Source organism: Mytilus edulis, chromosome 13, assembly GCF_963676685.1.
Source record: "Mytilus edulis chromosome 13, xbMytEdul2.2, whole genome shotgun sequence".
Classification (NCBI taxonomy): domain Eukaryota; kingdom Metazoa; phylum Mollusca; class Bivalvia; order Mytilida; family Mytilidae; genus Mytilus; species Mytilus edulis.
The window spans coordinates 11,069,876-11,084,713 of record NC_092356.1 but is presented as its reverse complement, the minus strand read 5'-3'; the positions used below and the strand labels follow the sequence as shown (position 1 = coordinate 11,084,713).

At 32.5% G+C, this 14,838-nt stretch overlaps 2 protein-coding genes across 2 annotated transcripts; both read right to left on the bottom strand.

Moving 5' to 3' along the window:
- Positions 1 to 4,734: 4,734 nt before the first annotated feature.
- LOC139500099 (BTB/POZ domain-containing protein 6-like) lies at positions 4,735 to 9,662 on the bottom strand. Its single transcript, XM_071288837.1, has 4 exons — positions 9,220 to 9,662; positions 6,804 to 7,060; positions 5,333 to 6,209; positions 4,735 to 4,806 (listed from the first exon to the last, which is right to left on the bottom strand). The coding sequence occupies exons 2-4, from the start codon at positions 7,058 to 7,060 to the stop codon at positions 4,735 to 4,737; spliced, it is 1,206 nt and encodes a 401-aa protein (XP_071144938.1). The 5' UTR covers positions 9,220 to 9,662.
- Positions 9,663 to 9,788: 126 nt separating this feature from the next.
- Positions 9,789 to 14,413, bottom strand: LOC139500950 (BTB/POZ domain-containing protein 2-like). The gene is made up of 3 exons (XM_071289878.1): positions 14,245 to 14,413; positions 12,203 to 12,459; positions 9,789 to 11,621 (listed from the first exon to the last, which is right to left on the bottom strand). Exons 2-3 carry the CDS (start codon positions 12,457 to 12,459, stop codon positions 10,580 to 10,582), a joined length of 1,299 nt encoding a protein of 432 aa, XP_071145979.1. The 5' UTR covers positions 14,245 to 14,413; the 3' UTR covers positions 9,789 to 10,579.
- Positions 14,414 to 14,838: the final 425 nt, after the last annotated feature.

Sequence of the window (14,838 nt, the reverse complement as noted above, 5' to 3'; positions counted from 1 at the left end):
AATACTTAAATAACTAATTACCCATTTTTATCAGTGTTCTGATATATATATATATCAGAACACTATAAGTATAAAAATCGACCCTTTGCAAAAGTTTAAAAGTCAACGAATCATGAATGGGGGAGGAAAAATAATCATCATGCAAAAGCTAGTACATCTTATGTAATCATCGTTAGTGTTTTAAAAAGCCTTAAACTGACCAAATCACAAACATCGACCTGTAAACTAACTATGTGCATTTATTGCTCTATTGAATATAACTGTGTAAACCTAATTTTGTGACTGAATTCAGTCGTTCTATTTTTTACTTTTGCAGAATTGGTCTTTTCAACAAATATTTACTGAATTTGTGTTGACTGAATTCAGTCATCTGTTTTATAGATGTTAATACTATGTAATCTCACTTGGTTTTATTTAAGTCTTATGAAACACTCTTATTTAGTTCAATTTCCTGAAGCTTCTTTCAAATGTTGTGTGACTGAATTCAGTCAACATTTTGTGAAAATAATGAACAGGATACAGAGTTAATTTCATTTAGCTGTTATTCCGTGTTATATGTTGTTTGTATTTAATCTGTAATCCGAATTCTGTTTTATCTGAATTTACAGTTTGGGTTTTATTTAAGAAGCAACAAGTACAAATAAGAGTTATGTTACTTTCTAATATACTGATTGAATTCTTTGATATAAAGATGAAATCGAGTGACAATAACAATACAATGGGTTTTTTTCTTCATATTTTCTAAGTTGATAATACTAATAAAGTATTTATGAAAATATTTCTTTGCCACGGTTGACGTTTTAATCCGTTTTAAATAAAATGGAAATGAAATTATGCACATTGCATACAATGTTGAATGTTAAATGGTATAATATAATGAATAATATATCTACTAAGTTCAACCCTTGAGATTTGACAAATCAGAAAATTGACAAGTTGCACCAGACAGTGTTTCACGCTTATATTGAACTAGAGGCTCTCAAGAGCTTGTGTCGCTCATCTGTATTTACTGATGCTTTGGAAATCATGTTAAATAAGGATAAAATCATAATTAACAGTAGATATTATAACGATATCAAAGATAATAACAAATAACAAAAAGCTGAAAAATTTCTGTAAAATTACTTACTCAGGGGCAGCAACCCAACAACCGGAATGTCGGATTCGTCTGAAAATTTCAGGGCAGAGAAATAAAATCTGATTAACATTTTTGCCACCTGTCAGATTTACTCTAAATGCTTTAGTTACAGAGATATCAACCAAGAACTGCATTTTACACCTAAGTTCTATTTTTCTATGATGGTTGGAAGGCAGGGTCATCGGACAAATTTTTAAAACTAGATACCCTTATATTGATTATGGCCAAGTATGGTTAAGTTTGTCTCTGTAGTTTAAGAGGAAAAGATTTTTGTAAAAGATTACAAAAATTTACAAAAATGGTTAAAAATTGACTATAAAGTGCATTAATCATTAAGGGGTCGACTGACAATTTTGGTCATGCCAAGGTATTTGTAGATCTTACTTTGCTGTACATTATTGCTGTTTACAGTTATCTCTATCTATGATAATATTCAAGATAATAACTCAAAACTGCAAAATTTCCTTAAAATAACCAATTCAGGTGCAGCAACTCAATAACAAGCTGTCGGATTTGTCTGAAAATTTCAGGGCAGATATAACTTGACCTGATAATCAGTTTTACCTCGTGTCAGGTTTACTCTAAATGCTTTGGTTTCACAGATATAAGCCAAAATCTACATTTTACCCTATGTTCTATTTTTAGCCATGGAGGCCATCTTGGTATATATATATGTTGGCGGGGTCATCGGACACATTTTTAAACTAGATACCTTAATGATGATGGTGGCCAAGTTTGGTTAAATTTGTCCGAGTGGTTTCAGAGGAGAAGATTATTGTAAAAGCTAAAGACGACGGACGACGACGACGGTCAACGGATGACAAGTGATGAGAAAAGTATGTATGCAGATAAATGGAAAAGTATGAACTATGTGTTTAGTAACACATGATATGAATCCAACAAAAAATGGAGTCTTTGTCGCTTTATTCTCTCGATAGATTGTATTTTATTTAGAAAGTCATTAGTGAGAGGACATCAGATATTAATATGGACAGACATTAGACTTATAGGAATCTTTTTTTTTTAATATTGGATTTATAGGATCTAGATCTTAATAAATTGCTGTTACGTGGAATTTGTGAAGGTTATATTCTCTTTAAGCGCTCTGGTAATGTATAGGAAACTAGGGGTGATAGCAGTTGTATCTTAAGAGTAAGCAGATAATCATACTGCTTCAAATGTGGCATTTGTCGTATTCCTTGTTCAATTGCCAATCCAGTAATAAGTCTAATTCGGTAGGTCACATACAGGAAACACATATAGGCAGGATCTTGATTCCGACTATGGGAACAGACCCGTCGTCATCTGTTAATCCATTATTGTCTACAACTCGTGATGGCGTCCGTAAAATTTTCAAAGGGAAGATCTCAAACACACCACGTTGACCTGTTGGTTTAATTTTCACCTTGTGAGCAGCAACCCTGTACCAAGGCATTTATAATCGGGCACGCAAACCCTGGAATATCGTATGGTATGGGAGATATATATTTTATGTAGGCGCTGGTTGAATGTTGCAGCAAAGAAATGTAAAGTTCAGGATCAATGAATTGAAATCATCTCATTTTTCTCATCAAACCCTTATTGTCAATTTCTAGATTTGAGGCAGACTTTACTGTGTCTGTTGTATCCCTTTTTTTAAAAGTTCGATGTGAGAGACAAATAGTCTTTAAACTATGAAATATAAAAAAGGACCCATTCTATATAGCGGAAGGTGATGTTAAGGGATAATGCCAGCTCTTAAACATTTTTGATGTGAAGCACATGTTTAAGGTCAGCCTAATATGGTTAAAGAAACAAGTCGGCAAGAATCGAACACAGTTGGTTCCCATTGGAATACTGATTGTAGGTTGACAAACACGTCCTCCAAACGTAACAAATTCATTGCATGTTGTCAATCAAGAATTCAAGCATCTTGTTTGAATCAAAGTTTTTTTTTATAATGTACAATTTATCCCTCCCTACGACAAGATACTTGTATCTACGTTGACCATTTTCGTTGTATGAAAGTGGTGAAAAACACATTTTCAACCTTTTCTTTTAGTTTGGAATTGTCAATAATTGTGTAAAGAGAAGAAAAGTCAAAAAGAGTCTTTAAAGATTCTATATACTCTAACAGATCGTTAGATTTGTTTACTATCCGCATCTGATTCACGCCGCCTTTAGAACAGGTAGTTTCAAAATAAAGTTGAAGTCCAGCTTTAAGGGCTAATAAAATTGATTTCAATAGTTTAGAAAGAGGTTTGGTTGATAACTTGGAAGTCCAAGCAATATAACATTGGTGTATGGGATCTGCTTACCCTTCCGGAGCACCTGAGATCACTCCTAGTTTTTTGGTGGGGTTCGTGTTGTTTATTCTTTAGTTTTCTATGTTATGTCATGTGTGCTGTTGTTTGTTTGTCTTTTTCACTTTTAGTCATGGCGTTGTCAGTTTGTTTTAGATTTATGAGTTTGACTGTCCCTTTGGTATCTTTCGTCCCTCTTTATGTAATTTAGTTATCCAATACGTTACAGTAGAAGAAGATATAGTTCTTCATCTTTGGTTGAAATGTGGGTGAATTAAAAACTGACTTGATTTTCTGCTTTGATAGAATCGTGGGACAATATATTGAATTGTTTAGTGATCATGAATTGTCAATGCCTGATTTATTCATCAAACAGTTTATGTATTTTGATTTAGACACAAGGGCGAAAATGTGTGGGGATTCATTTGTTGAAACAACAACATTTCTGTAATGGATGTAAAATGTAAAAACAAATAGGCGCTTTTCAACATTTGAATCTCTAAAGATTGATGTAGTCTGTATATTCATTGAGCCATTCATTTGGGTTTTTTTTCTGATTTGTATCAACGACCTTACCAATCGATTGGTACTTAATTTTGGAGTAATCTCTGTGTTCCTCACTGGAGCATATATATGTTGAATGATGTAAAATCTTTAATATCAATTACTAGGTGTTGTATTGAATCGTATCCTTAGTGTAAAGTGCTGAAGATTTACTAATGTCAATTGAATGCGCATCATTACTTGCTTGATTGTTTGAAAGGTTAAATGACATATCCTAAGTCTTAACTGGAGTGTTTGAAGACTCAAATGATAACTGGAGTATACCAAGTGATTAGATGGAGTGTTTGAAAGTTTATTTCGAGTATCCAAATACTAAACTGGAGACTTCAAAATGTTTAATGGTGTATCCCAAGTGCTAAGCTGGAGTTTTCAAAGGGTTAAATGTAGAATTTTCAGTCGTATACTTTGGAGTTTTTAAAAGAACGCATAATAAAATTCACAATTTACCAATTGCAACAAACACTGTTATTCTGAAAACCTTTAGAATAATCTTGCATAATAGCTTATAACATATCTGAATGTTTCTCAGTTGAATATTCATTTCACCCTATATAATTTCCCAAACATCACCTTATTACCAGAAACAAGTTTAAGGCATGGTTTAATCTTTGGCATTCTGAAATTATTCTTAATATTCAATGGTTAAAGAAACAAATGTTTGTTGTTATAACGTCACTATCGATTCGTGAATTTAAAGTTGGACATAGACTGCCACCATCTTCATTGAGACTTTAATTCTAAATTTTAATGTTATGCATTGAATTCTATTCCTGCAATTTGACCTTGCTCTACACTTGTAGAAGTATTGCATTTTGGTGATTTCTGATATGTTACAATTATATCATCTATTTTGCATTCTGGCTTGCAATTGCTCCCATAATATGATGCAGGTTACAATACACCATTAGATTTTATGGGCGCAACCATTTTATGAGCATAACATGGTATTCAGAATTAAGAGTATGGCTAATCCTGATTGGTCGATATGTGCGCCCGTTATTTTTTATTATTAGAGACTTCATGCACTCTGTTTTATACAAAAGGCAAAATAAAAATTATTCCGTAGCCCTAAAGGCACTGAGATGACTTTTCAATGCTAGGACAAGACACGTATTTTTAAGGGCAAAATTGATAGGCATGGGAGATAAGTACAAAATATGCTAAGAAAAGCAACGCGAACCTATATTTTTTGGACCAAAAAATACTGTCCTAATAACTTTTCTTTGATTCTAGCAAGGTTGCGTTAAGAAAATCAACTTTCTAAAGTCTGTATCTCGAAAAAGGCTACCATTGTCGCCTATGGGGAAATTAATTGTTTATTTATATCTGCAAACTTCACACTACTCACCATAATAGTGAAACTTTCATTCGAATTGAATGGAATAGGCTCTGACAAAACCACAGTCTGTAGATCACACCAATTAGTGCAACTCTCATATATTTGGTTACATATTTCATTTTCACTATCATTTAAAATTTTTATAGCAATTTCTCTATCATTGCAAGATACATTGCCTGATGGACCGTATAATATAACAGACTTAAGCTCAATGTTTTTATTGACTGTTATCTGCAAAGCATCATTCTCCTTATTATTGTATCGCATCGATGAACTTGATAAATAGCTATGACGCAAAACCCTGTAGCTTTTCAGGTAACATACTCTGCGGACTGACTCTGCGAAAAATGCATTTTTCTTACCATAATGGGAAGAAAATACACTAACTACATCTTCCAAAGTTAGAAACCCAGAATGAACAATTTCGTTTGCAAAATATATTTTGTCAATAATAGGAAACCGAACAAGATACAGAAGTGACCCAGTTATTTTTCGCATGTTTTCGCCGGACGGGGTGATCTTCTCTGCCTCACATTGACTACTTGCCCACTTTATAAAAAATTGGCAAATCTCTGTTTCGGAACAATTTGCCGAATCTAATTGAAGGAAAGATTCCATGCATTCTGTTGACATCTTAATAGCATTTGGCGCTTTAAGAAATTCCACTGCATTGTACTGAATATGATCAAGGCCCTTGTTTCTGATATCCCGAAGGTGAAATTTAGATGCAATATCAATTACCAGTGAGGCATTCGATGTTTCGACTGAGGATGAAAGCAGATCTGCACATTCATTCTTCATTTCGGGTATCATGTATTTTTCTGCAACATAAAGTACTTCTTGGATGTTGTCGAGAGAAAGATCCAGTTCATCTGAATAAATATACCTGGTAATATAGATAAAGTGTGTTTTTTTATGTATATGTGTATCATTTACCTAAAGTCCACATTTATAAATGTATGACTGGAGCAATTGCAAGTGGTTGTTCTCTGCTGATTTTTATGTATTTTATTTTATATTCGTTTTGTTTTCCTATCACTAGTGAAACAAGTTTAGTTTATTCAATATTCAAAGTGTTATCTTCTGTTATGTCAATCTCCTTGAAGTGTATTCGGTATAGTTCAGTAGTTTTTTTAAGATAGTAAAGTATGAAAATAATGTTTAGTGTAGATAACAAGTCCTGAAAATTCTAAACAAAAACTAAATTAACTGCAAGCTATAGTTGTCTGAAATACTGAATATTTACAGCTAGGAATAAGTTTGAAAGTTGACTGAAAGATTAAAAAAGTATATCATATCTTTTTTACATGAGCTAAAATGAGAATTCTTTTTTGAGAGCGACATACTTAAAGGGTATCAAAATGAAAATAGAATATTCTAAAATTTAAATAGTATTTTGCAAAAAAATGAGTATGCGTAATAACAAATGTTTCGTTCTGATCATATGTTTTTCGTCATCTTAACAAAAGGTAATTCTTACTTTAGCAAGACTTTGAATGTACCCAAATTTACATCCGGTACAATGACTTCTCCCTTTTCCGGAAATCCACATTCAAACATAGTATAGAATACTGGACTCCGACTTGCCAACATGTACTTATGCACTTTAACAGTACTTTGTTCTGCCCCAACTTTAAAAATCACATCATACATTATTTCTTTCTTTAGCATATACATCATGCATTCTGTTATGGATTTATTATCTTGCCAATCCCTTGAGTAATTGTTTTTTGCCATCTACAAAGAAAGTGTATGCATATTAACAAAATTTATCAAATCTATATTTGTAGATTGTTTGATTTAATAAGAATAAGAAAAAGAGGAAATTGAAATTATTCCAAGCAATTTATTGGTTAGATACAGACTGAGAAAAAGACAAAAAAAATAAATAAACCAGTCAATTGAATATCACTGTCTATTCACGATAGAAGCAGTATACATCGATAATGATAAAGGAAAGGTGTTTAATATCTAGTGATAATTTACCTGCAAATTGGAGCCTGATAATGATAATTTACCTGCAAATTGGAGCCTGATAATTTGATATCAATATAAACCATATTTTATTTTTTTACTTCTCAACAGGTTGACCTGCTTTTACTATCTGTGGATTCATTTATTTTCGTGGGTACCAATTTTTATGGATTGGTGAAAACTTTCATTTTCGTGGATATTTGATTTCGTGGCTTTGTCAAAGTCTGCATACAACCCTATAAAAAATTTGCAGTTCGTTGAATATTTGAATTCGTGGTTCACCAGCACCCACGAAATCCACGAAAACTGGTATCCAACGAATAATAATGAATCCACAGTACTTGTTTTCAATATGCTTGCCGTCCCTTTTCGGAGACTTCATTCTGAGTCAACCAGTCTTTACTCTTACTCATAAATACCGCGTGTTCAGATGAGAAAAATCTTTGGATGGAGACAGGTAGGGATCGAACCTATGAACTACAACTATCGATACAAGCTCAATAACAAGACATCAGCAAGACGGAATAACAGCGTACACAACGACGTAATGACATACATTAGATGAAAAGCTCCTAAACTCATAACATCATAATTGCATGATCTCGAATGACCGAAAAACATCATGAACCCCTTGTTCTCAATGTGCAGATTTTGAATAACAAAGTTAAACGTTTGGTCAGTCATAGGTCAAATATTAATCGTTTCCGGGAAATCTTTTTAATAGGTTTTTCATATAGCTAGCCCAACTGTAAGACACATTTTATTGATATAAAACAGTCAGAGAGATTTGACTGAATTCTATTTATTCATTTGTAATTCATTCATGGGCATCATGTTTTCTGGTCTGTGCGTCTGTCCCAGGTTAAAGCTTTTGGTAAAGGTATCTTTTGATGAATTTGAAGTCCTATCAACATGTTCCCTATGATATGATCTTTCTTATTCTAATGCCAAATTAGAGATTTTACCCCAGTTTCACGGTCCACTGAACACAGAAAGTGATAGTGCGGATTTGGCATCCGTGTAATTTGGACACATTCTTGTTTTTTAATATATTTCGAATCATTTCAAAATTTTCTTACTGAGTTTTCCTAGTGTAATGTTTGTTTAAGACTTATCATATATTATCTATTTCAAAAGATATCATGGCCTAAAATAGCATTGAAGACTTATACAATGGATTTTCAGTAAATAACTTCATCACGGTAATCTCTCATGAGGACTGTGCAACAACGTTTATAAGTGCATCCTTTTATCAGCTAACAAAGTGCATTTTGAAAAAAAAGAATGAATATAATCCAAATGTGTATGCATGTGGGCGTCTACTAGAAGATAACATATTGAACAATTTATATGCAGTCGAAATGATATAACAATTTGATTTTAAATCAGATATAAGGTAAAACACGTGTACAATAGATTTTTTTTTGCGATAACTTTGACTAATACATTAAATGGACCTAATATATCTGATTTATGAAAGGTCTCCACTTTAACCAGATAAAATGCCTGTTTATCGTATATATATATATATATTAGAGAATAAAATTACAATAGTTGAAAACATTACTTTGAAATCGTTTAACAGCAGAAGTACAACGATCTAAAACTTTATAATGAAATTAGGAAATAAAAATTAGCACTAAGCACCCATATTTATTCATCACAAATGTCGAATGTATATCGATATCAATTTTCAATACTAAGAACAATAGAAAAAATTGTAAAACAATGTCAAACAGAGAAATGCCTGCAAAAAAAACTCATTTACATGTAAACTTTACGGAACACTGAAATTGAAAATAAAATCACAATTTATTTAAAGTCCTTTTATTTTTCAGTCCCAGACGATACTACGCAAAAGTTATAAACAAGTGAGCTTACATTGTTGCTAAAATATATTTAGAGATAAAAGTCCAACTTACAGTTTGCTTCCTGATTTTGAAAACAAAAATATCTTTTTTACGTGGTGGTTATGTTAGCCACAGAAGAAATCTGCCTTGAAGTTCACTTATCTTAAATGATGTATAAAATCCAAACGAACTATTTCGATACACCTGGAGAGAAAATCAATAAAAAATGCATTTGTCTCCCTTGAAGTAAAACTATATGGTTTACAAATTAAACTGCAGTTGGAATATTCTTCAAACAATATTTAAAACTATTAAATATGTTTGGATTTGTATGCAGGACTCTTTATGGCATTAAAATTCGAACGAAGTAGAGGGGTTGCTCCCAAATGATCCGGCAACTGAAAAAGAAATATAGACTGTCTTTATCGTTTAAACGTTTTTTTTTCCTTCAAAATGACAAGTTCGTATTTGAAACAAATTAAACTGGCATTTTTAAGAACTTCACTAACCGAGATCGTCCTGAATAATAATGCATGCAACATTAACCACTTGCCTTTAGCAATCTACAAATGTATATATACAGTCTATCAACCAATCCATGGCAGAGACCAATTTTAAAGAAAATGTCAAGAAACTTAGTAGTGTCAACATGTATATTAACTGACCATTGATGCTGAATATTAAAAACAATAAGTTTTTGCTATATTTATCTTTTCACGTGCATGAAAGAAATCAAACTGTAAATTAGTTTGTCAAATTACGTGAACATGTCTCAAAAGATACGATTCCTGTTAAGAGGCAATGATTCAAAATTCAACGAAGATACAACATCACTAACATATAAAACCAATCAGTATTCAATTGGTACAGATTCCATTAATTTGACAAACGACGGGAACTTACTTGTTGTTTGGCCTTTCAACTTAGCTGAGTTAATCAAATGTACGCATGAATAGAAATCGAGAATAATTGCAAAAAAAGACAACTTAATTCATCCAGGCTATCAGCACGATTTAAGGCCACATCGGTTTTCCGATGGTCAAATAAAGAACATTTACCAAGAAGAGAATTATTAGGTTAAAAGTTGATAGAAGGAGATATAGGCCGATTATATCGACAGGATAAGCGTCTATTGTTATGCTACCATCACTCTCTATGCCAATTTATACTTTGTCAAAATGTAATAATTATAAAAAGAACACATACAGTAAAATAACGACAAGACGACTAAACGGGTTATATTACCTAAAGCACCAATATGCGTCCCTATGTAAGACAAAAGGAAGAGTTTCTACTCATATAGCCTGCATGATGAATAAGAATTATAATTAACCTCAGATATATACATTTGACACTTAATTGTCAATATATGAAGTAAAAATAAAACAAGAGTTGCACAACGTCATCACAATGTTCAATGTCAAGGTCAATATTATGCATTGAATTCTATCCCTGCTATCTGACCTTGTTCTACACTTGTACCGGTGGTACAGTTTGGGGAATTCTCAAATGTTATAACTATATCATCTATTCTACATTTTTGTTTACATTGTTTCCCATAATATGCATTAAATTTTACACTGTCTACCATTATAGTAAACAAGTTATTAGCATTTATTGGAATAGGTTCTGATAAAAGAACAGTTTGTAGTTCACTACTCTGCGTACAGCTCTCAAACTTTTGAGTAAATATTTCATGCCCGCCGTCATTAAGAATCTTTACCGTAATGTCCCTAACAGAGATAGGCACATTACCGACTGGACCAAATAAAATCACGGATTTCAGTTCAATGTTTCTATTCACTTTTACATTCAAAGCATCATACTCTATACCAGGATGTTGATACCATGGACTTGCAACAGATCTATGGCGCCAAACCGTGCAATCTTTCTTATTGTAACATAATTTTGAATTTCGGACTGACTCTGCGAAAAATTCATTCTTCCTACCATAGTGGGAAGAAAACACACTAATTACTTCTTCCGAATTCATCAGACCAGAATGGGCAATCTCTTTTGCAAAATACTCTTTGTCAACCAGCGGAAACCGGACCAGATACAACAAGGGACCAGTTAGTTCTCGCAGGTTTTCACCAGATGCCGTTTTACATTCGGCCTCACATTGGTGACTTGCCCACTTTATAAGAAATCGGCAAATATCTGTTTCGGAACAATATATGGATTCCAATCTAAGGATAGCTTCCATACATTCTTTTGACATTTTAATAGCATTTGGCGCCATCAGGCATTCAGTTGCATTTTTCTGAATATGCTCGAGACTCTTGAGTTTAAGATGCTCAAGGTGAAAATGAGATGCAACATTGAAAACCCCTGGAGCATTCGATGTTTCAACTGACGATAAGAGCAGACTCGTACATTTATCTTTCATTGTTGATAGCATATACTTTTCGGCTCCATAAAGCACTTCTTGAATGTTGTCAAGTGAAAGATCCAGTACATCTGAATAAATATACCTGTAAAGAAATAAACAAAATCTCGCTTATATATAATAATAGTAATAATTATAGATTATCGTTGATCATCTCAACGAGATTGATATTCTCGCTTGAGCCGGTACGGCGAAAGTGAGAAAAACAATCGAGTTGAGATGCATTGATAATCTGTTTATCGCTATTTGACCTATGATGACGTTGTCAATTTCATGTAAATTTCATAAGCAACGCCACATGCCTCCTTAGTTTCTAGTGATAATTTTCCATCTCAAGCGAGGAGCATGATATTAAAAATTATAACAAAGAAAGATCAAAGTAATAAATGCACAAAATAGCGATTAACTTCGAATGGTATAGTTAGTTTTTGGGGTTTTTTTTAAGTTTTTTGACGCTATCAATAAAATCATTATTTGTTTTCAAAATTTAACACTATAAGGTATGGGGGAAATCTTGATTCAGGACAATTTCTTTGTCATCTGCGTGACCGCAATATTTTATTTCTTAAATCAGAATACCCCCCCCCCCCCCCCGCAAACACTTTGAAGTTAGATTGTCCTTCCCTTATACGCAGTACAGAGGTAGAACCTACATATATATCTTACTTCAACAAAACTTTAAAGGTTGCTGAATTTATATCTGTTACGATGATTTCTCCCTTTTCAGGACAAGAACCTTCAAACATGGTATAAAACACTGGACTTCGGCTTGCCAACATGTATTTGTGCGCTTTGATAATACTATGATCTGTTCCAACACGGAAAATGACGTCACACATAATTTCTTTCTCTAGCATATACGTCATACATTCTGATAGTGATTTGCCATCTTGCCAGTCTATCGTTCCCTCTGGTTCAGCCATCTGTAAAAAGATGCAGACAAACATTTAATAGACTCTTTAACTGTAATGTACATATCTTCGTACGAGGCAAACACAAGTATTCAACATGTTCAAATATTAGTAAAACTTTATTGAAAAGCGCTTTACGCCAATATGGGCCAACCCATGCAATCGCCAATGGCTGAAAACATTTTACATGATATACAGTTTACATATAAACAATGTTTTAGTACCAACCTACCATGTGCATTTGCGAGAGTAATAAAGAGGAACAAAATAAAAAAAACACATGTATTTTGAAATTTCTATTTTTTGGATGGAATGGGAGTTGAGTTGAGTTTTTTTAACGATTTGATAATGTTTCGTGTACTTAATAGATGAAATTGTACTCCTCTCGGTCAGTTATGGAGCTATTGCTTACTGTGTCATTGTATTTCAAAAAAAGATATATAAAAGGTCATGACAGAACATAATGTGATACAATTCTAAAGGGAACAGCAACCGGCTGATCTTTTCTTAAAACAACAAAAGAAACAAAATTAAGACAGATAGCAACCCTTCGAGATGCACGTCCAGGAGATGGGAAAGACACACACAGAAAACGTGTTTGTGGGCACTCAAATCTCCTAACCGGGCCGGGACAGTGAAGTAACAGAACAACATAGATATAAAAAAAAAAGGAATAAAAAATCTGTTCTTATCAAATAGGCACTAAACATACAAATAAATCTAAAAGGCATTAACACAAGGAACCGATCTAAGAGTGATCACAGTTATTGGAACTTAAGTTAAAGCCATGTACCATATGTATACTATCCCTGGGGATTTCGCATGGGGTCCCTCATTTTTTACTACTAATTTTTTTTATTTAATTTTTGATAATTTTTCTATTTATTTTGCCTATCATTCTCTAATCTTTATATTTTAGAACCGCATAATTTTTCACACGTTATTCGAATTCGATTCGCATTAACTTATACGAATCAGTTTAATTCGCATTCAAAACGTTTTACGTTCTAACGTAAACTCTAAATCGAATTGCAATGCTCGTCAAATTCACTTTACTGAACGTTTAATTCGTATTAACAAAAACGTATTTCTAATGCTAATTGGATAATTCGAAGTAGCCAATTCGAATCCATTCGAATTAAAACAGAAGAGTGTGTGTTCGAATTAAATGTACGTGTGAACGAGGCATTAAATTTTTTTTTTTGTTTATTTTCCTCCATTCTTTTTTTGTTTGTCTATTTTTCCACCACTTTTTGCCAATTATTCTCTATTCCGTAAAAACCAGGTAGATCCTCATCTTAACATTATAATGAAGGCTATTTTTACACATTAAAAATAAATTAAAAAATAACGAAATTGATAATATATACTATAATGACTTTGTACTGTACAAAGTGTGTTCAGACCCCTCCCCCTCTTATGTATATACCTTAAGGTATATAAGATTAAATTTTTCCTGAGACAAGTGCCTGTAGTTCAGAGCATCGAAATCAAAAGTAGATGATATATTTATTATATTAAACAATTTATTTGAAACCTCGTATGCTATTTTCGCTATTTAAATGTTTTATAGGATTTTACAATAATTATTATTGAACCTCGTTATTCATAAAAGACATAAAAATTATTTAAATAAGACAAGTAAAAAAATCCAATGTGGTTAATCCTCTTAACAATTCATATAAAGGTAAACATTTCAAATATTATTCCTTCCTGGTTCTTAATTTTTTTTTACCCTTTTTGGGTCTCTATATCCTACTAGTTTTATGTTTAAAATTATTGACGTAAACAACTTACTAGGTTACGTTTGAAATAATCCAAATGACCTCTCTCGTTCACGCCAGGAAAGTAGATGCATAAAATTACAGTAACTGTTGTATAAATTCCTTGTAATACACAAAGACTTATTCAAAGTCAGTAACCCATTAAGATTTTAACCGACATATATAATAGATATATTTATAGTACAGTTACATTGGATATTCCGATCATATGACAATCACTATTTTTAATTAAATAAGAAATTGATTATGTATTATCATCAGGGGCAGATCCATCCAAGTTCCGAAATCAGGATAAAAAGGGGGAGAGGTTCCTATTATATCACCCTATTTAAATGCATTGATCGTCCAAAAACAGGTGACGGTGAAGAATTTCCAAATATATTTGAAAAGGTCTTGTCTGTAATTTAGTTGTGGACTTTATATATATTTAGCAATACATGAAATTCCGAAAATTTTGGTCAAGACTTACTGTGTAGAAAATGAACAGAAGTTGGCAAAAACGTTAGTGATAAATAAGTGAGCAATGTGCATAATAAGGAAAGCTCACATTTAATTTCGGATTTCTTTTAAATAGTAAAAAATCGTTTTCATCATGATATATTAATGA